The 24005-nt window shown below is 34.5% G+C and overlaps 1 protein-coding gene across 6 annotated transcripts in view; it reads left to right on the top strand.

Moving 5' to 3' along the window:
• The window catches only part of LOC149568457 (protein MID1-COMPLEMENTING ACTIVITY 1-like), a 222457-nt gene that overhangs the window by 55018 nt on the left and 143434 nt on the right, over positions 1-24005 (top strand). For all 6 annotated transcript variants that reach the window (XR_016362566.1, XR_016362564.1, XR_016362565.1 and 3 more), the window contains exons 2-3: positions 1578-2002; positions 3301-3386. Coding sequence is in view for 3 of the 6 variants with exons in the window: in XM_089821386.1 (XP_089677512.1) it covers positions 1578-2002; positions 3301-3386 (511 nt within the window). In the remaining 3 variants the exon portion in view is untranslated. The remainder of the gene's footprint in view (positions 1-1577; positions 2003-3300; positions 3387-24005) is intronic.

The raw sequence follows: 24005 nt of genomic DNA, 5'->3' as shown, positions 1-24005 counted from the left end.
TCAATTAAAGCTATGAAGCATTTGTTTCAAAGATAAATTTGGCTTTAGTATTATAAGCAGCTTTTAAGAGCAGCATCTTCACTTTGTGGTTTCCTTGCTTTGGTTTCCAGACCATCTTCGATCCCTTTGATGACTTGTCTCAAATTTCTCCTTGCTGTCTAAACTTTATTGTGTATCTAAATTGTTTCAAGTGTATTTCATAGTTGTGATTTGTTTCTTTTATAGTCAACCCACACACCTTAATAAGAAGTCACAGACTTTATTAATGATGTTATTTAAACAAAACTTCTTCTATCACTGTCAGTGATTCATTCTCCCTTAATATAGTTTATTGAACCAACTCTTATCAAATTCATTGTCTTTCATTCTTTCACAAAAGCTGATGAATATTAACAGTCTCTTGATATAAAATGTTGTGTTGACCACAGTCTTCTATATCGCTGTTGTTATTTGTTTCATCTTGAATGGTTATTGTCTATCGCAGCCTTCACACAAGTCACTGTTTGCCCTTAGTTTTCCATCTTGTATGTTTTTCATGCTCATGAGTTTTTTGACATCAATGGCATTTCCATCAGATAGTGGCAGTAAGCTTACGTAATCAGAGAGTCCAACAACACTTCTCAGATGTGCTTTATCAAAAACTAACACGATCATTTTAGAACAAGGACTTTGTGATACGACTATATTGAAATGATCAAATATTTCTAAGTTCAAAACAAGGGTAATATACATGTATAGTATAAATTTCACAACTTTCCACACAAGGAATGCTCACTCATCTTTTGGACATATGCTGAGAATCACGTGGTTTATTTCTCTAATACTCTATTTATCTGCTCTTCATATGTTCCTTGGTCTTTCATGTGTCTATTTTATATATAGAAATGAGGCAATGTTCACGTGTCTTGCATTCTGCCTAAGGCTTTCCTCCATGACATTGATGTTCACCTCATTATGGAGTACTAATGCTTTCGATAAAGAGCCTTTCCGAAGTCACTGATATTGGTTAAAAAGTTAATGCTAATTTTCTTTTCTAGGATTTGACTTTTCATAGTGTTTTGTTCTAACATTACAGGTATTCCTCTTTTTCTTACATTAGCATATTCTGAGTATATAATATATATCGAGTTAGATTCTGGCTTAATTGTTTCTAGTCATGGTTTTACTTCTTCATTATCTACTTCAACTAATCTATTGTCAACTCACAGAATAGTACATTGCCGTATGATCTTATTTATAGCCTTTCAGACTATGTATTTTGTCCTTGGTTCCATGGCTGACCTAAGATTTTTTTTTAATAACAATTTGTCTTGATTTTTTAAGTGTGTGTAAAAAAGTGTGAACATTTTTTAGCTTGTTTGCAAAGTAGTCATGTTTTTAGCCTTGGCATGAAAGTAAGTGTAGTAATTAGTTTGTTGAATCTACCTCTTTTTAACATCTTATTTAGGCTTCAACGAAAACAATTAATAAGTGAATCTTATTCAGTCATTAGGAATTGGAGTTTATCAGGGATTTGTGATGTTTCTCTCATTTTCTATCTCACTTAGTGATATTTCTTGTGAATTAAAACTTTATAGGAACGATTGAATGCAATTGAAAAAGATGAAAATGAGTATACAATGGACACAGAGGAGGCAACACTTCAAGAAACAATATTGAAGTCAGAATGCACAGAAACAGATGCTAGAGCTCTAAAGTATTCATTATCACGATCTTATCCAGGCCTTTCCTTCCATGAAGCCCTTCAAAAAGAGAATGAGAAATTACGTTATGAATTAGAGCACATGCAGCTTCAGATGGACCTTGATAAATGTGATGTCATTAGACATCTTATTGGTGTCACAGAGTCTGCATCTACCAAACCTCAAGGAAATACCAATAAGAACCAATCCATTGTCAAGTTTAATGTAGACTCCAATGGAGAGAATGCTAATCATGACAAGGTTGATGCTGAATGTGAGTATATTGAACCAACAGGCAAAGAGATTGTCACTTACAAAGAGTAAGCTAATTTTCTCCTGCCATACTTTCTCCATTGAACTGTGTTATTGGTTTTGTAGATTTGTAAAAGGTTGTAGTTTCCATCTTTTTGTTTAAAACACATTCTTACTTCAAACAGATTCCATCCAAGATCTTCACTTTATGCAGAGGCTGATGCTTATCAGCACACTGGGCAAAAATAATGAGCATTGCATAAAAGAAGCGATGATTATATAAAAGGAACTATGGATATTGTGTTGTTGCAAGGTCTTTTCTTTATTTTCCTTGTCATTGGCTTTTAGTAGTTTGTCTATCCATTGTGATTTGCTAGAACATCAGTTACACTCTGATTTCTTTGAGGTTTTTTCTGCATCTATATTTTCCTGTTTTTGTCAAAGTATTTTTCATGCATGGAATAGCAATTAGGACACATAATATGTACTTTCTTTTTGTGTTCAAAATAAGAACATGCTTATACTGAGAGGGAGCAGGGGGTGGGAGGAAGGTGTGATGTCAATTAGTATAATACAAACTTTTACTTTTCAAAACTTAACAACCAAACAGGTTGGTCATGAAGACTTTGTCTTGGGCACCACCTCTCAATATTAATATGGAATCATTGCTTATTATATTTTCTTCCCTTCCTTATTTTAAGTACCGTTATTTCTTAAATAATTGTGGCTACTATAATGCTGATTCATTACTTTAACTTTTATCTCGGCTTAATATTAGTGAATTGCTGCATTAACCTTTATCTCTGTTTATTTATACAAGTTTCATTGTCGTTTTCCAAAGGAGTTTGGCTAGCATGAGAATATAAATTTAATTCATTAACCATATTGGAGAAAAGGTATCAACATGAAGAGGGAGGTTGTCAGCATTCTTTAACTCATATAAAGTTTCCTTTTGGTCATCTAACTGCATTCTTTACTGAGTTTCTTTGGACAACGATTAGTGGATTTTTGCCTTCGTACAATATCTTTCACATGTCTTTGACATCAATAACAAATAATTACAGTGTTATCTTGGACATCAATGACGATATATATCGAATATTTCATTCAAGGAAGAATGACTTCCGAGATGAATAGAAACAGAAATTAAAACCAAATAACGAATTAACTTGTAATAATGTCATTTCATCATCTTTGTGATGTGCTTCCTTATCAATGTATTATTTTTACAAATGCCCTTAAATCTTAAGCTTTGGAATATTCAGTATATGCTATATATTTTTAATTTGAAGCAAATAAGCTTTATTTCATTTTGTACAGGAAAAGGGCTTCTTTAACTTACCTTGACCAATGTTTTGTTTTGCAGGCATGATGCATCATACTTATCTTATAATGTTTCTTATCCAAGATGGAGGAATCGCATTTTCCATTTCTACAGGGATCCTGGTTTATGTAAGATTTCTCAAAATCATTCAACATGCAGTTTTTTATGTACAACTGATGCATTAAAGTTTGTAACCATTTTATGACATTTGTAATCAAAGAATTGACACATTTTTTTAATCGGTGTCATCATCTTGTAACTTTCTTTACCTGATATAGAAAATAAGAGATTGTTTTTGGAAAATAATCCATCAGGGAAGTTGAAGTTCTTAAGAGATCTTTTGCTAGATGCTAGTATACCTTAAGGTTTGGTTCAAAAATCATTTAAGTAGAAGGTAAAATGTTTAAAGAGGAGTCTTTTGGGATGAAAGTAATACTCCTTTGGAGTGATTGCATCTAACAATAAACATGGATGTGCTAATTGTTCAAAGGTTTATGCTAATGAGTCTATTCAGAATATTTTTAGTCAATTGAGAATAATATTGCACAAGAGCAAGTTTACAAGTTTTTTTCTCACATATGGTGATGCAACACAATATGCTCATTCAATTGACCAACTTGTCGATACATGAGATGATAATAGTACAAATAGACCACCAAAGGGTAAGTACATCATATAAACCAAATAGTAATACTATGTATTATTTCTGCCTCCTTAGCCTCAAACTACTCTCCACTTGCTATGCTCAAAACGAGAATGAGGCCGAGACACTTTTTCTGCCCAACCATAGAGTGGCTAGCTCCTAGGAGTCGTTAGCTCCCATAGTACTCAACATGAAAGGTTGAGCACCCAACCCTACATTGAAGAACTGCGGGAATGGATGCAAACAATCACTTTGGCCAAAACACAATTAAGCTAGTTCCTTGATAGATATGTTAGAAGAATCAAAATGCTTATCCTTCCCTGTTACCCCATATTTGACACTCATCCATAATTACATCATACATGATGATGAGAGGGAGAATAAACAACACACTCCCTTCCTACCTTTCATTTGCCATTGAAGAAAATCTACACAACATGATTGTTTTCATCGCAATAAAAACTATACTCTCCCTACGTAATAACAAAATCCAATAAATAATGTGTATGTGCATATGATATCCAAACTATGACTATTGACATTTAGAGAAAGATTATTTTTTATTATGGGTGCTCATTCTTATTATGATAAATGTTTTGATTACGTAAAAACAAGTTTTAAAGGACCCGAAACCTTGTACAAAGTATCATAGAAACAAGAGTAGAGAAGCTCAAAAAACAGAAGGCCTCATAGCAAAAAAATTAACAAACTAGACAAGCCAAAAACAAGAGGCCGAAATACAACTATGCATGAAAAGACAGCAAAAGGAAAGCAAAAAGATAGCCCCAGGATAGCTATAGTCTTCAGAAGATCCGTTGCTTGGTTTGCCACAATGTTCATGTTTCCTGCAGATGCTTTCATATCATCCAACTTTTTTGCTTCCACACCCTCATTCTTCTTGGAGTTAGCCCTCGGTCACTTGCTCGGAGCCTAGTCCTCTTTCATAACTTTAGAGTCTTGGCTTTTTCCCTGTTCAAGCTTGTTCAGCAGGGTGTTAAAGTTGTCAGCCACGGTCTTCAAGATAGTGCAGTTCTGATCGGCCAATTTCTTAACCGTTTTCTCCAAGTTACCCTCTCTAGTATCCAAACCATCCATTCTTTTTTGAAGGTCTTTGCCCAGCTGATCTAAATTTCTGTTTGTAAGAAATGATAAGATTGAGCAAGGAACGAGAAACAATCCAAGTAAGTTAAGTGTGAAACAATGTTACCATAAGATAAGCAAAATCCAAGAGCATACACCAAGATGGTTCAACAATGGAGACAAGGATTTATAAGGGGAAAGCAAAGAAAACCCCTTGTGAGTATTATGAATGAAGGCAAATGCCTAGAGAAGAGAGAGAGAGAGTGTTGGAGCAAAATAGCTCAATACAATAACATCAAGTGCTAAGAGTGAAGAAGAAAAAAGGAGGAGCATCTCTTATATAGAGATGAGAAAGGAGTTGCATTTGTAACTCCCATTTCTATGAATGCCACATTCATAATAGGTGTGTGCAAAGTGTCACAATCCTCTTAAGGAGGATAAACTAAATAAAGGAATAAAAAAGAGCTGTCCTTACATGTGGAATAAAGGACAAACAATGACATGTCCTCCACATGTGTACAATAGAAAAAACTACATTTAGGGATCCTTGGAATATCCCAATTAATACATCCAAGGAAAGATTAACCTTTCTAACACCCCCCCTTAATCTTTACTTGGGGAGTTTACATCAACGGGTTGTAAACCCAAATTTTTACAATGGAACTGAAATCTCTCTTTAGAAAGTGGTTTGGTTAAAATATCAGCCACTTGATCTTCTCCTTTACAATAAAGAAGAGTAATTTGCTTGTCTTCAACTTGTTCTCGAATGAAGTGATGTTGAAGTGAAATATGTTTGGTTCGTGCATGATAAACTGGATTCTTTGCCAAGGCAATAGCACTTTGATTGTCACAATGTATAGGGGTAGGTGATTGTTGAGGTAGACCCAAATCGTCAAGAAGTCTTCTAATCCATAAAGCTTCCTTAGCTGCATTGGTACAACCTTTGTATTCAGCTTCAGTTGAGCAAAGGGAAATAGAGTGTTCTTTTTTGCTTTTCCAAGAAATTGCACCTAAATCAGTCATCTGAAATTTCTGTTTAAGTTGGAACTTGATATCAGAAATCAAAGCGTCTGAACTAGAAGTGAGAATTAGATCATCTACATAAACAATAACAATGATAATATCATCGTTAGTATGTTTAATATGCAAATTAGGATCATTCTTACTTCTAGCAAAACCTTGAGAAATAAAGAAAGAATTAATTTTAGAATACCATTCTCTAGGTGATTGTTTAAGACCATAAATAGATTTGTTCAATTTGCAAACCAAATTTTCACTACCTTTCTTAACAAATCCAGGAGGTTGAGCCATATAGATTTCTTCATGTAAATCACCATTCAAGAAGGCACTTTTAACATCCATTTGATGAATGGGCCAATTCATTTTAGAGGCTAAAGCAAGAACTAATTTGATAGTAGGCATTTTAGCAACAGGAGCAAAAGTTTCATTATAGTCTAATCCTTCAATTTGTGAAAAACCTCTAGCAACTAGTCTAGCCTTAAATTTACTAATTTCTTTATTAGCATTCAATTTTGTTTTGTATAACCATTTACATGAAACTATATTCTTGCCATGAGGTAACTTGACTAAGTCCCAAGTTTGATTAGCAATTAAAGAATCATATTCCCCTTGCATGGCTTTCTGCCAATGAGGTTGAGAGTTAGCTTGATCAAAAGACTTAGGATCGTTAGAATTCATAATAGTAGTCATCAAAGCATAATTACAATAATTAATCCTTCTATGTTTAATTCCACCAAATCTAGAAATGTAGTCGTCACCTTCATTGATTAAGTTTTGAGCCCATTTAGGTTTACGTTTAGTTGCAATAGAATTATCACTAGAGGAAGAATCATTAGCAATAAAAGCATCATTAGTAGCTACTTGAATATCATTACTTGTAGGAGCAGAAATAATAGGTGGTACTTGAGTTGAAGGGTTAAGAGGAGGAGTAGGGTTAAGAGAAGGAGGTTGGTCCTCCACCAGCACAATTTTAGTGCCACTGAATTCTCCATCATGTGTAGTAGAACAGTCATGGACTCCATTTTCTGCAATACAAACATCTCTAGCAACTTGAACTTTGTTAGTAGTGGAATCATAAACACGATAACCCTTAGTGTTTTCATCATAACCAACAAACATATAAGGAGATGACTTAGCATCTAATTTATGCCTTTTCTGTTTAGGAGTATGAACATAAGCAATAGATCCAAAAATCCGCAAATGATGTAAATTAGGTTTCCTACCAGACCAAGCCTCTTCTGGAGTAATAACCTTGAGAGCTTTGGTAGGAGTCCGATTAAGAATATAAGTTGCACAAAACATGGCTTCAGCCCAAAATTTATAATGCAGATTCTTAGCATGCAACATGCTTCTAGCCATTTCAACAATGGTCCGATGCTTTCTTTCCGCCACACCATTTTGTTGTGGTGTATAAGGAATAGTAAGCTCGTGTTTAATTCCACATAATTTCAAATAAGAATGAAAAGCATTATTCACATATTCCTTTCCATTATCAGTTCTAAGAATTTTAAGTTTAAAACCAGATTGCCTCTCAACATATAACTGAAATTCAATGAATATATCAAGAACTTGATCCTTGCTATGCAAAAAATAGATCCAAGTTCGTCTAGAAAAATCATCAACAAAGGTAAGTGCATACCGAGAACCTTGGATGGAGTTATTCTCTATGGGGCCCAATAGGTCACTATGGACAAGATGCAACTTATAAGTTGCCCGCCATGATTTTCCACTTGGAAAGGGCTCCCTATGCATCTTACCACTCATACAACCTGTACAGGCAATCTTAGAAGGAATAATGTGAGGCAAGCTATCAACCATATTGTGCTTTTGCATGAAAGTAATATAATTTGAATTTAAATGGCCAAGTCTTTCATGCCATATATTGAAATCAATAGAAGTATGTAACGAATATCGTGAACTAGCAAATTCATGGAATTTAAACAAATTGTCATTATCCATTTTAGCATGAGCAATCACTTTTTGAGTTTGAGGATCTATGACATAACATGTATCTTTGTAGAATTCAACTTTATAGTCCTGACATAACTGTGAAACAGAAAGCAAATTAGTTTTCAAATCAGGTACATATAATACATCATGCAATTTACCATTAGGAATAGTTACATCACCTAAACCTTCAACTTTACAAGTCTGATTATTAGCTAACTGAATAGGAATGTTAGCAATATCAGGTTGTAAAGAATCAAAAATTTCTTTATGAGAAGTTACATGTTGTGATGCACCACTGTCAACAATCCATTCTAAAGGTCTACAAAGATTAAAGCTACAAGTAAAAGCATGACGAGAATTAGAACCAGTAGAGTTACCTTTTTTATGATTTGATTTTTGATTATTGTTACTATTGTTCATAGGTTTTTTATCATTTTGCTTTTTAAAACAGTTATTGACAATATGACCATCTTTGCCACAATAAGAACAATGAGGTTTGGAATTGGAATGATTCCTTTGATTATTAGTATTACGATTGTTATTATGATGATTGTTATTATTGTTATATTTCGTATGAAATTTATTGTTGGAATTATTTGAATTAGTATTATATTGTTTGTTGTTATTATTATTATTATTGGAACGAAAATTATTATTTGAATTTCTAGACACAAATGCATGTTCAGTTGATTTAAGGGTACCAAACTGAATTAGCTTAGCTTCTTCCTGTCTTAGTAAAGTTTGAAAAATAACATAAGTTAACCGAGAAGTTAAAGTAGGAATAGCAAGCTGTGCATGAATATTAGTTATAAACTGTTGAAACTGTCTAGGAAGACACTTTTTAAGAATAAGATGAATTAAACGAATGTCCTCTAATTGAACACCTAAGGCAATAATTTGGCTTTTAAGAGAGTCAAATTTTAACAGAAATTCATCCATACTCTTAAAATCTGCATACGTGAGATCTTCAAGTTGATCCTGCAACTGTATTTTGCGGTATTCATCTCCACTGTCATACTTGGTTTGCAAGATGGACCATGCATCATGAGCTTTAGAACAGTGAGCAATTAACACATATAAATCTGGAATAATGGAAATACCAATTAAACCTAAAGCTTCTTCATATTTAGATTTCCAAGTATCTTTTTTGTCTTGGGTAGCTGCTGAACTAGGTTCAAGAGAAGGATCAGTGGCTATTTCGAAGAGGTGTTTAAAACGAAAAATGAGTGAGATATGAGTTTTCTAGGAATGATAATTAGAATAACTAAGTTTTATTTCTGGAATTAATGTTGACATTTTTATGAACAAAAATGCCCCCCCTAATAGAAATATGACTTATACGTTAACTTGAAAAAAAAACGTGATGATGAAATTGAACAAAAAATAATAATAATTCTGCAACAAAACGTTAGTACAAGGATAAACCTGAAACAGAATCCTGCAGAAGCGTTATTATGATGATAATAGCCTAAAAAAGACAACGAATCTAATTTTCTATATTTAGGATGCCTGTATTAATGATACCTAATGATATGCCAAATAAAAACAATGATTAAATGCAACACAATTGCATGCAAGAGGGAAACGAAATTCAAACGCTTCTAATGATAAAAATAGCACCCAAAACGTTTAAGATGCAACACTTGGAACAAAGTTAAAAACGAATCTTCAGAAAAAATAATAATGAAAGTGACACGTATCAAAAAGCGTCACATGCATCAACTCAGGAATGCTAAAAATAAACAATATTCCTTAACAAAGCTAAGAAACTGAAACAACCTCAAAAAAAACGTCTTCTTTAGCCACCCACAATCAGACAAAAATAATGCTAACAAACGTCTTCTTTTGGGGCACCCGCCTGTCATACACCCCACCCCTATTGGAGAGATGCTCGGCCGTTAGGGGCACCCGCCTCTGCCAAGCGTGCTCGAATGATATTTTGAATTGCGGAAGGAGGGTTTTAATCAAAATTTAGGCGGAAAACCCTACCTTGAGGGTCTTTTCGTTTTCCCCGCGGGAGACTGCGAAGCACAGGAGTGAAGAGAAGAGCGGGAAACAATGGAGACCGCAGGCACTCGAATGGGAAGCAGATCATCAACACGGTACGGACCCGCCTCTGTTTTCAGCGGTCCTGTTCGCAAGTGGAAGAAGCGTTGGTTTTTCTTGCGAGAGACTTATAGTTTTGGAATTCCTGCGTCTTTGAAAGGCATTCAAGGATTCTTACGGGAGAGTTACTCTATGAAACCCTAACGCAGGACGAAATTCAGGACGGCTACTTGAGCAAACAATAATCTAAGCTCCAATAATGATCGGCTCACAAAGCTGAAGGAGATTCGCACTGCGATCAGAGTGCCTGCGAAATTTCAAAACCCTGCAAGCGATTATTTCCATCAACAATGGCACATTACACAAATTATTTCTAGGCAGAAAAGGAAAAAAAAATCTCATGCAAGAATATCTAATTAGGGTTCTAATTAGAGTTTCTTTTAAAACTTAAAAAATGAGATTTTATTTAGAAACAACAATCGATCTAAGGAAAGATACTAAAAAAAACTTAATGAAGGGAGGGAAAGAATGGGAATATTTTTTTTTAAAATCTCATAAATTTTCTTTCTAAAAGAGATAAATATTTAGAATAAAGTTTTAAATTTTAAAAGAGATATATTGTAAATTTCAAAAGAGACAATGATTAAAATATAAGTTAAATTTTAAAAGAACTATAAAGAGGTTTAATGAACCTTTTGTATGAAGGATTAAAAAGTAACACTTAGGGTATTTAAGAATCCCCTACAAGAATAATATTAGAGAAATAATTTTTTTTTAAAAAGAAATGCACAACTTTATAATAAATGAGTAATATAAAATAATATTTCTTGTTTTGGCGGCTCGCCTTCCAAAACAAGAAAAAAAAATTTGAAATTTTTATAGGAAAACCCTTTAGCGGCAAGCCTTCCAAAGAGGGTTAGTAAGCAATGATAAAAAATTACACTAAAATCTACACACAAAGGATGTTAGAATGAGCAGAAAATTGCAACACAAACTTCTTCTCTCAATGACGTCTCCAAATAAGGTGTGCTCCAATGAATGACAACTTTCAACACAAAACTTAAAACAAGGATTAGATAGCCCAGCTCTGATACCATGTAAGAAATGATAAGATTGAGCAAGGAACGAGAAACAATCCAAGTAAGTTAAGTGTGAAACAATGTTACCATAAGATAAGCAAAATCCAAGAGCATACACCAAGATGGTTCAACAATGGAGGCAAGGATTTATAAGGGGAAAGCAAAGAAAACCCCTTGTGAGTATTATGAATGAAGGCAAATGCCTAGAGAAGAGAGAGAGAGAGTGTTGGAGCAAAATAGCTCAATACAATAACATCAAGTGCTAAGAGTGAAGAAGAAAGAAGGAGGAGCATCTCTTATATAGAGATGAGAAAGGAGTTGCATTTGTAACTCCCATTTCTATGAATGCTACATTCATAATAGGTGTGTGCAAAGTGTCACAATCCTCTTAAGGAGGATAAACTAAATAAAGGAATAAAAAAGAGTTGTCCTTACATGTGGAATAAAGGACAAACAATGACATGTCCTCCACATGTGTACAATAGGACAAACTACATTTAGGGATCCTTGGAATATCCCAATTAATACATCCAAGGAAAGATTAACCTTTCTAACACTGTTCTTGTCTTCAAGTGGTGGCACACGTTTCATCAAATTCTTTACCTCTTCGGCGTTGCCTATAACTTCAAAAAGTTTGTCAATGTGCTGACCCAGTGTTCTCTCGCCCCTTTCCGTCTTGCTAAGCTGATCAAAATCCCTTGAGATGTCCTACATTTGCTGCTTTAGAGTGCCAATATCCATCATCATTATCCGTGGGTTACCAAAGATTCCCTTCAGAAAACCCTGGTCATCCTCATCCCTGTTATGCTCAAGGTAGTCCTCAAGCAGCACCCCCACCGCCCCCCCCATTTTTTCCTATCCAGCTCCATCTCCTTAAGTTCTTTCTCAACATCCATATCCTGAGCAAGCACTTTTTTCCTTTTTCTCTCCATCCTCTTAATCAGGAGTTCATCATCAGAGGGGACAAAATCCTTTTCAACATTCTTCCCCTTGTTTCCCAAAACCTTGCCTGATGTTCCTCTCTTCTCCATACCCTCTTCCTACTCCTCTTTAGAATCGCTATCTTGTTCAGAATCAATCTCCTTATCCTTCCTTTTCTTCTTGGACGAGCTCCCTATATCACATTTCTTCCTCTTCTTCATTTCAACCGTAACAATTTCATCCTCCGTATCCTCATCAAATTCCTCCTCTAGTTCACTTCCCTCCATCTCACAATCTAAAGATTTCTTGCTCTACCAGGGCCTATCCACTTTTTTGGATTTTAGAAGATTCATAACTAAAACCATTAACCCCTCATGACAAGCATGATCACCCTTAGCATCATTTTGAATGGCTAAAATAGTGTTACTCAAAGATTGTTTGAGGTAGAAAGGTAAATTTAGTCTAACCCTATGCCTAAAATAGTTAACCAACATAAAATGGTGTTCATATATCTTAGTAAAGCGGCCATCTAATGCAAGATACTCTATCACCACAAACATAACAAATCTCCAAGGGCGAGAAATAGAGCCAGGGCTAAAGTATGAATTACCAATTTTTACTAGCCTGTTGCGCTCTTTAGCCATTTTTGCAAACTCTTCAACCGCCTGATTTGAAAGCTTTCTATCTCGGTAGAAGTTATTACGATAAATGTTACTTTTAACTAAATTGTAATTTAATCACTTCCTTATCTGGAAAAGAATCTTAGTTAAGCCTTGGAGAATGTGTTCCACGACAAGTAATAATATATAGTAGGGTTCTAGAATTATTCATAATTTTATATTAAGAGTTTTTCTCTCAACTTTATCATTTAAACTAAAAAGAATATTAAATTCGACTCTCATAAATGATCTTGTTGAAATGGTCATCTGTATAAGTATATAGCCAAATCTATTTATGTTCAAGTATTCATACAAATCAAATAACTAACTATATTGATGATAATTATATGATAATTATTATGATTCTATATTTATATAAATAATTAATATCTATAACTATATTTATATCTATATTAATTCTATATCAAGTATTATATACATGATTTATATATTTTTATTCCATCCTATCTCTAAGAGACTATATCGATAACAAATATCATATAAATTAATATACCTATCAATATATATAACTTATAATTCACTTTCTTGTATAGAAAAAGACGAAACTCCCCTTTTTCTGAATCTAAAAGGTTATACTAATAATTACTGTTAAAATGGGCTCTCTTTTTCTAAAAATCCTCTTAATACTTATGTAATCATTTTATTTTCTATTTAAATTTATTAGAAGTGAATCCAGTCTTTTAAGGGGGAAAACATTAGGCTAAGTCAAGTGTATTTAAGATGACAACAAGAACACTCAAATCTAAGAATTCAAATTGAGGTTTGAAGAGGGACTATGTGGATGCATAAAAGTGAATTACTAACACTACCACTCACAATTATATTTTCTTTTTCGAATCTTCTTTATACAAGAAAAGCTATTCTTAGATGGGCCGAAAGGATTTGCTAAAATCAAGGAACAAAACGTAAATGCCATAAAAATTGGACAATTATTTTAACTACAAACACAAGCCAAAAAGGGGCGGCTATAATTGTAGTGGACATACTTGCAAGGATAGAGTTGGCAGATCTATTAATACTACACACCAGAATAATGGAAAATTTGGAGAGAGCACAAACCAATGAGCATGCTAAACACAATTAATTTAAAATCTGAACACCCTGATTTATTAGCGGATCTCTTGGGTTGTTTTACAATGGACCTGGCATTAAACACAGCTCAGGAAAAAGGCCCCTGGCCAATTTGTATTTGGGATTTTACCAGAAAATAAAACAAAATTATGGGATACGAGGAGCATGTGTTCTTTCAAAGCTCATGAACTCAGTAGTATTCAACACAGTTCTTAAGCCTTTTACTTCTAGCTATTGGGGAGTGGGTTAAACTATACTTGAAAGAGAAGAGTGTATGCGCCACTAAAAATGAAAGTTCAAACCAATAAGATGTGTGCTAAAGGGATGGCCAAAAGACAAAGAATTGGCTAAGAAAAGGATCACTTTCATTTAGCTTGCACTGTGCCTCCTATGGATGACTGCATGGAACAATATAATAATGCTAGAAACCATCATGAACTGTGTGGTACCTTAAAAATGCTCAAATAGAAAAAATAATCAATGCGGAGGCTGTCCAATTAGAGGAAATTGCAGCCACTAAAAATTATCTAGAGATTTAGCACCGAGTCTTCATAAGATGACATCTATTCACTTATTGGTTGGTGATTTTTTCTTCATACGTGCTTCAATTATCAGTGGCTACCCTACTTGGACTATTGGTACATTTTTAGATTTGGCTTGCTATAGGGTTTAGTGAGTTGCATGTAGATGAGCGGGGACAACGCATGTTGCTATATATTCCATGTGAGATTTAATACCTTTCTAGTGCAATGACATATTGGTGACAGTGTTGACATTTTTGATGCTGACCCAAGTTATGACAACAATATCTTGAGAGATAATGATTTAGCTTCCTCACACATGGGCAGTGTGCTTGGCATCTACTTTTTCAACTGGCCGATTCAGGATGATGATCAATTGATCGACACTAATTTCTACACCTAGGATCGTGTTGATAGGTTGATTTGGACTCCAGGAGTTAATAGGATGTCCGTTTGGCAGTATGTGGACTATGTTCAATTTCTTCACTATTTGAGACTTGACAAAGTTGTGTTCAGAGTAGACCAGTAGGCAAAAGCCACAATATCTCTTAGGATGACATGGGATCTAGGGTTCATAGTGATAGATGGGTTGCATTCTTATTTGTGGTACCACAACATGGCATGTCATGACTTCAGAGTTACCTGTATGGGTTGCAGAGATGCTAATAGATGGATATGGGACCCCGTATTGGTTTATAGACTCATGACATTAGAGAAAATTAAGTCAAATGCATAACATATTTTAAAGTGAATTAAATGGAGTTGTAGACAAATTATTTTAAGTCATTTAATTGTTAAAAAGGGGTCATTAGGTCACGAAAGGGGAAGAAGATGGAAAGACAGGAGAAGGGAGTTGAAGGGTCACAACTTGAGCATTAAATGAAGTGAAGCTTCATTCATTTGGATATGCTTAGATTTGGAGTTCGTTTCAGATTTCTTTTGAGAAAGGGGAAACCTTGGCTTTCAGTTTTCCAGCACCCGAGGACAAAAACCGTCAGGCTTTTCTTAGGTGATTGGACGCCAACCTGATTTAGCTTGGAGTGCATTCAAGATGGAATTGACCATTTACTTATAGGTTCTTTATGAGTCTTCCAATCTGACTGTGTAACTATATTCAAGATTGGATTTGTTGCATGTTGTATTGTTGGTTTATAATACAGTAACAAATCTGAAGTTCTATTAAAACTAAGTATTTTAATGAGCATCTACTAGTTCATTTTCTGGTTATATATGTGGTTTTATTTGCAAAAGATATATTGTGTTTTCTAAAAACTGTTGGTAAGAAAAATTGGGCATAATATTTTTTCGTGATATTATAGAACTGGTAATGGATTTTCAATCACCACCCAATTCGCTTCCAAGGTTCTTCCCTAGATGCATTTCTTTCCATTCTGCAATTTCTCTCTTGCCTGTGAATTTTGTGTGAGTGCTCTCCGATTTCAGTCCCTCTCAAATAAAGATCTCTCTCCTTTTAACATCAAACTCCAACGCTCTTAATAAATTTTCACCTTCTATAAAAGTGGTTTGGTGATTTTTTTCTAATGAGTATGGGGCAGTTGGACTCTCCATACCCAACATAAATTTGGTAGGTGAAAAATTAAGATTTTGATAAGATGGAAACAATATTTTTTTATATTGAAATCATTTACAAATCTTGTGCTTATTCAAGCAACAACATGAGACTCACAATCTTATTCAAGCTCCTTATGAGCAACCACACTATAACCAACAATTGGAAGACCAAGAGTCACAACTTAGAATCCACCTTTTACAATGAGACAAATACAACCAATAGAAGACCAAGACTCACAACTTAAAATTCCCCAAAGATGTCCCTATTGGGATTTGAACCAGGGTCTCCACAATGAGAACTCATTGCTTCAACCAACTAAGCTAAACCCCTTGGACAAGATGGAAACAATATTAATCTGATCTCCTAGATAAATAAAGAATAGCTTAATCATTAAATATACATAAATACATATTGACATATATATAGTGAATAAACACTAATTATCATAATTTAATAATAAATAATATTAAATTCTATTGATATGTGTATGAATCATTGTTTACTTTTTATTGTGTTTCTAAGAGAAAATATTTCCTTATTTCTTTTAGATAAACAAACAATAGGAATATTTAAAATTGTACGTGAAAAATAAGCCAAAAAACCATTGAAATTCCTCAATCATTGTTTGATTTTTTTTCAAGTTTTGAAGAAATAAGATCAAAATTATGCACTTTCCTACAAGTAATGGGCAAATTAAATGGCCATATCCCTACTTAATTTTAAACATCTCTATGCACTTTAGAATACATTTTTCAAACAAGTTGAATCCATTTACAACATGCATGAAAGTAACGAACTACGAGAGAGGGGTAGATTCCATCATTTCCATCACTACTAGAGTATTAAACTCTTCTACTTGGACCTCATTCTCACTGTCAAACCTGTTTATAAACTTGCAACACTCAAATTTTTATCGGTTTTAGTTAGGACTGAAACCCATAATCTATAATCATTAATCTATTTCCTTCTATGATTGACCATTCATAATACGTATAGTTACAATGCATATGAACATAATCAAAGTCACAACTATAATGCAATAACCATAAAATGTAATGTCCCCACTAGCAAGGACAATAATACTTGCAAAACCAATATTAGAATTTATACAATAATAAAATATATTTCACTATTCTACCCTCTATCCTTACCCAACCTTAAAGACATGTCCGCATTGGGATCATTAACCCTCTTGAGGATCCTTAGATCCTCGGTTACTTCTCTATCTTCTATGAAGTGCTTCCTTTAAGGTCCTTCTAGAAGAGACATTCTCTATCTAGGGCCCTTGACACATATGTAAATGTTAACATTTACAGAATATTATAGCCTTATAACCAAATTAAGATCACTTTCTTCCCAAAAGGACTCTTGATCTTAAACTATTAACTACATTAAGATCACTCTGTTCCCAAAGGGACTCTATAACAACCACTTTTTCTGGGTCTTAACTAACAACTAACATATCAAAGAAATATAGTTATTACTTAATTTATATAGGAAGATAGTTATATTAGTTATGTTCATGTGAATGAGATTAACAGTTACAATCAGTTAAACAAAATTTCATTACTAATAATTGAAAACACCATTAATGAATTTACTATGGAAATTAAAATCTACATACCATGGAATTTGAAACCGAAGTCAATCTAGGGATGCTTCTACAAACACCCAGGTTAGTCCACAAATACCACTTAGGATCAAATGACGATTAGTATTCAATACCACTAAATCAAGTCAAATGACGATTACCATCAAATACCACTATATCAATTAGGGCATCACATACCGCTTTATCAATTAGGGCATCTATTATCATTGGATCATTTAGGGCATCACATACCATCGTGTTAATTAGAGCATCAATTACCATTGGATCATTTAGGGCATCAGATACTAGTGTATCATTTGGGCATTAGATACCACTATATCATTTAGGGCATCAAATACCACTATATCATTTAGGACATCAAATACCACTATATCATTTGGGCGTCAAATACCTCTGTTTCATTCTTTTTCTTCCTATTATTAACTGTGCCAATAACATAAGATTAGAAGATATGCTCATAATCATTATTCTTATAAATGAAAGACTGAAACAACAATCTTATAGATATATTCCATATTTAGTTGGAAGATCATCCGATCTAACTGGTTACCAATTACATTGACGAGAAAGGTTGCTTACATCAAAGGAAATAACTAAATTCAATGATACAAATTAATCCATCATATCTTCTACTTGTATAAATATCATAAAAATAAAAATACCTATTACCAATAAATGTTTGAATGCTCAACTTATCTTTATCTGATACACATCCTGACATCTTGTGGAGAGAGGAAACATTGTCAGGGTTTAACCTCCCAACCACGGACCTCAAACTTATCCCCACACTTTCTCTAACTAGAGAGAACCTCCCTACCTGGAATAGACATGGAACACCTTGTTAGCCACTGAGCATTCTGATACTTAATCACACCATTCGACTTGACAATAGAGAATGAATTGGACATGCATGAGCTATTAAATGATTCCTTTTAAATTAATAAATAATTGTTATGTCACATTTGATTTTGTTTCATGTTATTGTAGATCTCACCTCTTCACCCTTTTCCTTGGCCATACAGTCGGCTGAGTCCCATGTGTATAAATCTCAGAGTAAACCAACTTATTTTGCTGATCCTCAGCTAATGTATGAATATTACATGTTTCAATATATCACAGCTTTTATGACTTGAGAAAATAATCTTAAGACTTGTAAAAGTACAATTCAATTATTTTACAATAGTATAATAAAGATGTTTAGACTTATCATGAATAATTGTTCTTGATTCAATACGGAAAGATTAGTCTCATGGATCATATAGTACAGATTTCTCATGGATGTACTTCTTTGTGCTATAGTTTTGAATGCAGGAAATAAAGAATGAAGATGTATCAGTTGAAAAGGAAATGACCACTTAACCTGGTATGATTTAATGGAGATGTGAGCCTTGGCTTGATGTTAAATAGCCAGTTCCCTCACAGAAGCAATTTGTATGCAATTTCCAGAATATTTCTGATTTCTGACCTTCAACAAGGGGGTAGAACATAAAGTAATAACGTGGAAAAATATGCAAAGGTAAATCGTGTGGAGACAATATTCATCCCCTGCCTTCTCTCGGCTTGGGAAATTCAGACTCTTTAAGAAACTATTCAATGTTATATATCATAGATGATATACGACATCCTATGGAAAGAATCCTTACTGCTGTAAATACACGCACAAAAATATAGAAAAGAATACAGTGTTTTATTTGGAAATGGTATGCCGACCACATAAGTTGATTAGCTTGTGAGAAAGAAGAGCTTTTGCTGGATGCTATCAACCAGTCCCTTCTCATAAAATATCCTGTATGCAATCTCAGAGTGATTAACAATCCCGATTTTGAGCAGAGGTAAAGAGAGGGAAATAACGTGGCCAAAAATTCAGAATTAAATTCGTGAAGGAGAAGAATACAATTCATAATATATTCCCCGGTTTCTCATGGCTTCCAAATATATAAGGAGGCATTCAATTTCTCAAAGGCTTCCAAGAAGCCGTAACTCATAAAGAAATGTTTTGCCTTCTTGGATGCCGATATAATATGCCAAGTGTGCATTTCGGTTCAAGTAAAGAATTGAATAAATAAGGAAAAAAATTTGAAGGTTATAAGTCAAAAGAATATTATAAACATATATATTTACTTGCACATAAATATATCTTATTAAGATGGCACATAGTAAATGTTTATCCAAGGTCATACCTTTTTAGATATGTATATGTAAATACATGTTTCATCTTGGAATATTTATTTTATCTTCTTGTACATGCATTTAAATGTATGTATTAAATAGATAAAATCTCATATAAGAATAATATTATGATGTCACCTTTAATTTATATTTGTGTACGTACATAAATATGTATTATAATGATGTGGTGAAAAAGTCAACCAAAAGCCATTTAAGGTATGCGTTAATTAAGTTTATTTAATAACTCATGCATGTCTAATGTGTGTTTCTTGTTATGTAGTCACTAGGTCCTCAACCATGGTGATTCACGATTCATACCCATTTGCTCAGTGATCGTGATGCTCCTGTGCTCAATTATTTTCTAACAATGCTTCCACCCCTTTGACGTGCTCTCTACAAGAAAATTCTTTGCAATTAAATCATATTACCGTAACAAGTTATTAATCATAAATAATCATAACGGTTAACCACCTTTTCAATTCCATGGATTCATGATAAATAATCAACTAGCATGTTATCTTCATATGAAATTATAACGACTAACCATCTTACCATTTTGTAGGATAATAACAAATTTAACTGTCAACTAACTTCATGTGAACCTCAACGGCTATATGAACATTTTAAATTGGATAAAAAATTGGGATATAATAGACTCTCTTGATCTTAAGCCATTAACCATATTAAGATCACTCTCTTCCCTAAAAAGGGACTCTCTTGATCTTAAACCATAACTATTAAGTCATGTGTGTTTTCCATTTTGAACAATGTATTTGAAATGATAAAAAATACTCGATACCTTCTAGGACACTTGATCCTTACACCATAAAAAAGTAGGGATTCTTGAGGAGTATAACCAAAGACCTCGTACCAAAGGGAGTCAAGGGGATTCGAGGTCGAAAGGACACAGAGTGTAGAGCATGCTGAAGATAGATGCGTAGAAGATACATGCATGACCAAGAAGTTCAAGATTACACTAGGTTGCCATAGACAAAACAAATTATTTGGTCTAGTGCATCGAACTTGGGAGCAATAGAAACTAGACCAAGTTCACAAAGTGGGCCATAAGGAAACTTATGATGTCGAAAAATTAGAAGTTGTCAAAGTTATCAGGGAATGAAACGAAGGATCCTATGTGATACTACGAATGTGCGAATCAATTTGGTTGACTAATAGGCAGACCAATTAAGATGAGTGGATAGTACAATTTCTCGCAACACTACACAAGGTGACAATAAAGTAGTTCTTTGAAGTAGACAAAACCAAGTTGGGTGCACAACTTGACTTGAAGGTATTTGAGCTAGAGTTCAAATTGCTTAAGGATGATGACGAGATTTAGTAGATATTTATTGGACAAAGTAGAGCAAGCATGAGGTTGTGAGAACATACAATTGGTGCCTCTAAGTGCTACTCTAGAAAATGGAGAATCAACCTGCAGAGAACTAAATAAATGTTGGTTTGTGGAGGGATTGAAGTCCTTGAGAAAGAAGATGGAATTTGTCCCGTCGACATTATATGAGGGATGCTTACAGGTCCAAGATAAAGCAACTGAGAATAAGACACTGTGGAAAAAGAACTGGTCACATGATGATGACTCTTTGGAAGGGAACAATAGCGATGAGGAAACACGTAAGATGATGCGAGCATTACAGATGGACATTCATCAAATGATGAAGAAATTCAAAGTGATGAAGAGAGTAGTAGTGAGAGCGAAGGGGAATTGTGGTGCACAAACTGCAAAGGAGTTCACACAAATGAAAAGTGTCTGAAATAGGCATTTCATGACATTTGTCAAGTGTTGGGATAGTCCATGAAGGAGCGCCCATACAATATAAAGACTAGAAATGAAGTTCTCTTCATGCACAAGCAACCATTGATCATCATTAGAACAACAACCGGCCCACAACAACTGATCAATACGACTGCATCATCTGATGGCTACTAAAATAACTAAAGAGGTGGTAAAAACAATAATAACAACTGAAGCCAGATACAATATGATGCCAAAAGCCAACCAATAATTCAATGTTGGGCCTATAACCAACGGGTGCACTTTGCTTGAGATTTACTTTAAAAGGAGATTGCAGAGCATTTGTGTAGATGGTCTAGTGCTGACAATCACGAGGATGTGAATTGTCTAAAGTTAGGAGTAAACTTGCTGAATATCGATAGGTTGAGCGAGCAAGGGGCATTAGCAATCACAATAGCACAAGCGAAGAAAGTGATGTACCTAGACCCTTGTACGAAAAAGGAGAGGTTATGGGAAGCTAAGGCTAATTTTTAAGAGGGAAATGGAGGCCCAAAGGGAAACAAATGACATTGCTAAGAGTTTTTTTTGTACAGCGTCTAAGAAGAATGTCTCAAGACAAATGTTCTAGAGAAAAGTGCCAATAAAGATTAAAGGCCTTTTAGAGACTATGCCCTGACTGAGAGTAGCTATCATGAGCACCACAAATGTGTATTTGTATGACAACTGACTCAAAGATTCTAGTCATCTCTTCATTGAACCCAATGTTACTAGCGATAAACAACGCACACCCTGTGGTAGTTGAAATGGGTATAATTGAAACAATTCCCCACCAACACCATTGTGGATGGAGGATCAAGGTTAAATGTACTACTAGAGGAGATGTGTAAGAATTTGGGGAAGTTGACATTGTGGCCATTGTCATTCAATCTAGTGGGTGCCAACTAGCATGACATCAAGTTGATTGAAACCCTACAAGCACAAAAAGTAACTATTGGTACACAACCCTTCATTTTGGATTTTGTAGTAATCCCCGTAAAGAAGAAAGGCTACAATGTAGTATTTGCGAGAGGGTGGTTCATCACTATAAAAGAACCACAATTGGAAACATAATATGCTATTGATGGAGTGGAGGGAGGGAGTTTTTATTGACCTAAGAATGCATGCACTGGGCGAGGAGTTAGCATTCTAGTTGAGATCAGAGTTGGAGAGAGAGCCTAATGGAATAGTTGAAGGTAGATGGAAGATGGAGTTGAATGAGGAAGGTATTCTAGAATTGGAAGGCTATTTAGAAGATGAGGTGGACTTGATGAGCGGGCTCTTTGATTGGCAAATGGAGGATTATGAGCTTTTCCAGTTGGAATATAATATGTTGTAGGTAGAAGAAGAGCTGGGGGAGAAAGACATGTTTTTGTTTGAGTATGTAGAATATAAAGAAGTGGTGTCCCGAGTTAATGAGGCTCTGACAGATCATTCTGAGGAGAAACCCATATGGTACAAGGACCCTAAACTTAAGGAGACAAACCTAGGTGACAAAGAAAGTTTGAAGAATATACTAGTTAGTGACGATTGGAATCCAGTGTTGAAGGCAAGCGACCTTCAAGAGTTTTATGGAGTATAAGTATGCATTCTCTTGGACGTACACGAACTTAAAGAGAGTACCCCCCAAAGCTATGTGTTCATATCTACTCGTACTAGGGGCTTTTTCGGTGTCATTGAGGTCATACCATATGAACAAGAATTATGTGCTGAAAGTGAATGATGGATAGAATGCATGCTAGAAGTAGGCATGATATTTTGGGTGTAGACAAGTGGATGAGTCTCACCTATTGTGATATTATTAAAAGTGGCAAATTTGCATTTGTGTGGACTTTTGGTATTTGATTGCAGACATCGTCAAGGGCATATTCTTGATACGTTTCACAGATATACTCTTGAGGAATTGGTTGGACACAAAATGTACTGCATGGGCATATTTTTGCGGTACAATCAAATCTTTATTGTGGAAGAGGTCAAGTTGAAAACTGCATTTGTGGTCAAGGATGGCATGTATGCATACAATTGAATGTCATTTAGGTTGTGTAATACCCTTGCCACCTTCCAAAGTATAATGATGCATATCTTTAACAAGATGTTCATAGGGAACTTCAAGGCCTTTTTAGATGAGTGGTCCATCTACAATGGACAAGACGTCCACTTGGTGGACTTAAGGGAGTGCATTGAATAGTGTTGGAAAGCCCAACTAGCATTAATCCAAAGAAGTGCTAGTTTATGGTGCCTTAGGGGAAACTGTTCGGCCATATTGTGTGCAAGACCAGACTGAAGAAAAATTTAGACAAGGTGAGAGTAATCATCGAGATGGAACCCTCGGCAAATGTAACAAGAGTCAAGTCCTTCCGTAGACACAAGATATTATCAAAAGTTCATCAAGAACTTTGCCTAGATTTCATACCCTCTCAACAAGTTTGTCCTTAGAATCTCAAAATTTCAATTGATTAACAAGTTTTTATATAAAATGGGACATGATCAAGTTTTGAGATGTGCAATAGAAGAGATTTCAATGGTGTTGGGAGAGGCACATGAAGGATCAACAAGATATATTATGCTTTTGGTAATTGTGAGGAAAAAATAATTC

Source organism: Cupressus sempervirens, chromosome 3, assembly GCF_028749045.1.
Source record: "Cupressus sempervirens isolate cs-2001-9-10 chromosome 3, ASM2874904v1, whole genome shotgun sequence".
Lineage (NCBI taxonomy): Eukaryota > Viridiplantae > Streptophyta > Pinopsida > Cupressales > Cupressaceae > Cupressus > Cupressus sempervirens.
The sequence above is the reverse complement of the archived record's forward strand: the minus strand, read 5'-3'. Positions and strand labels throughout refer to the sequence as shown.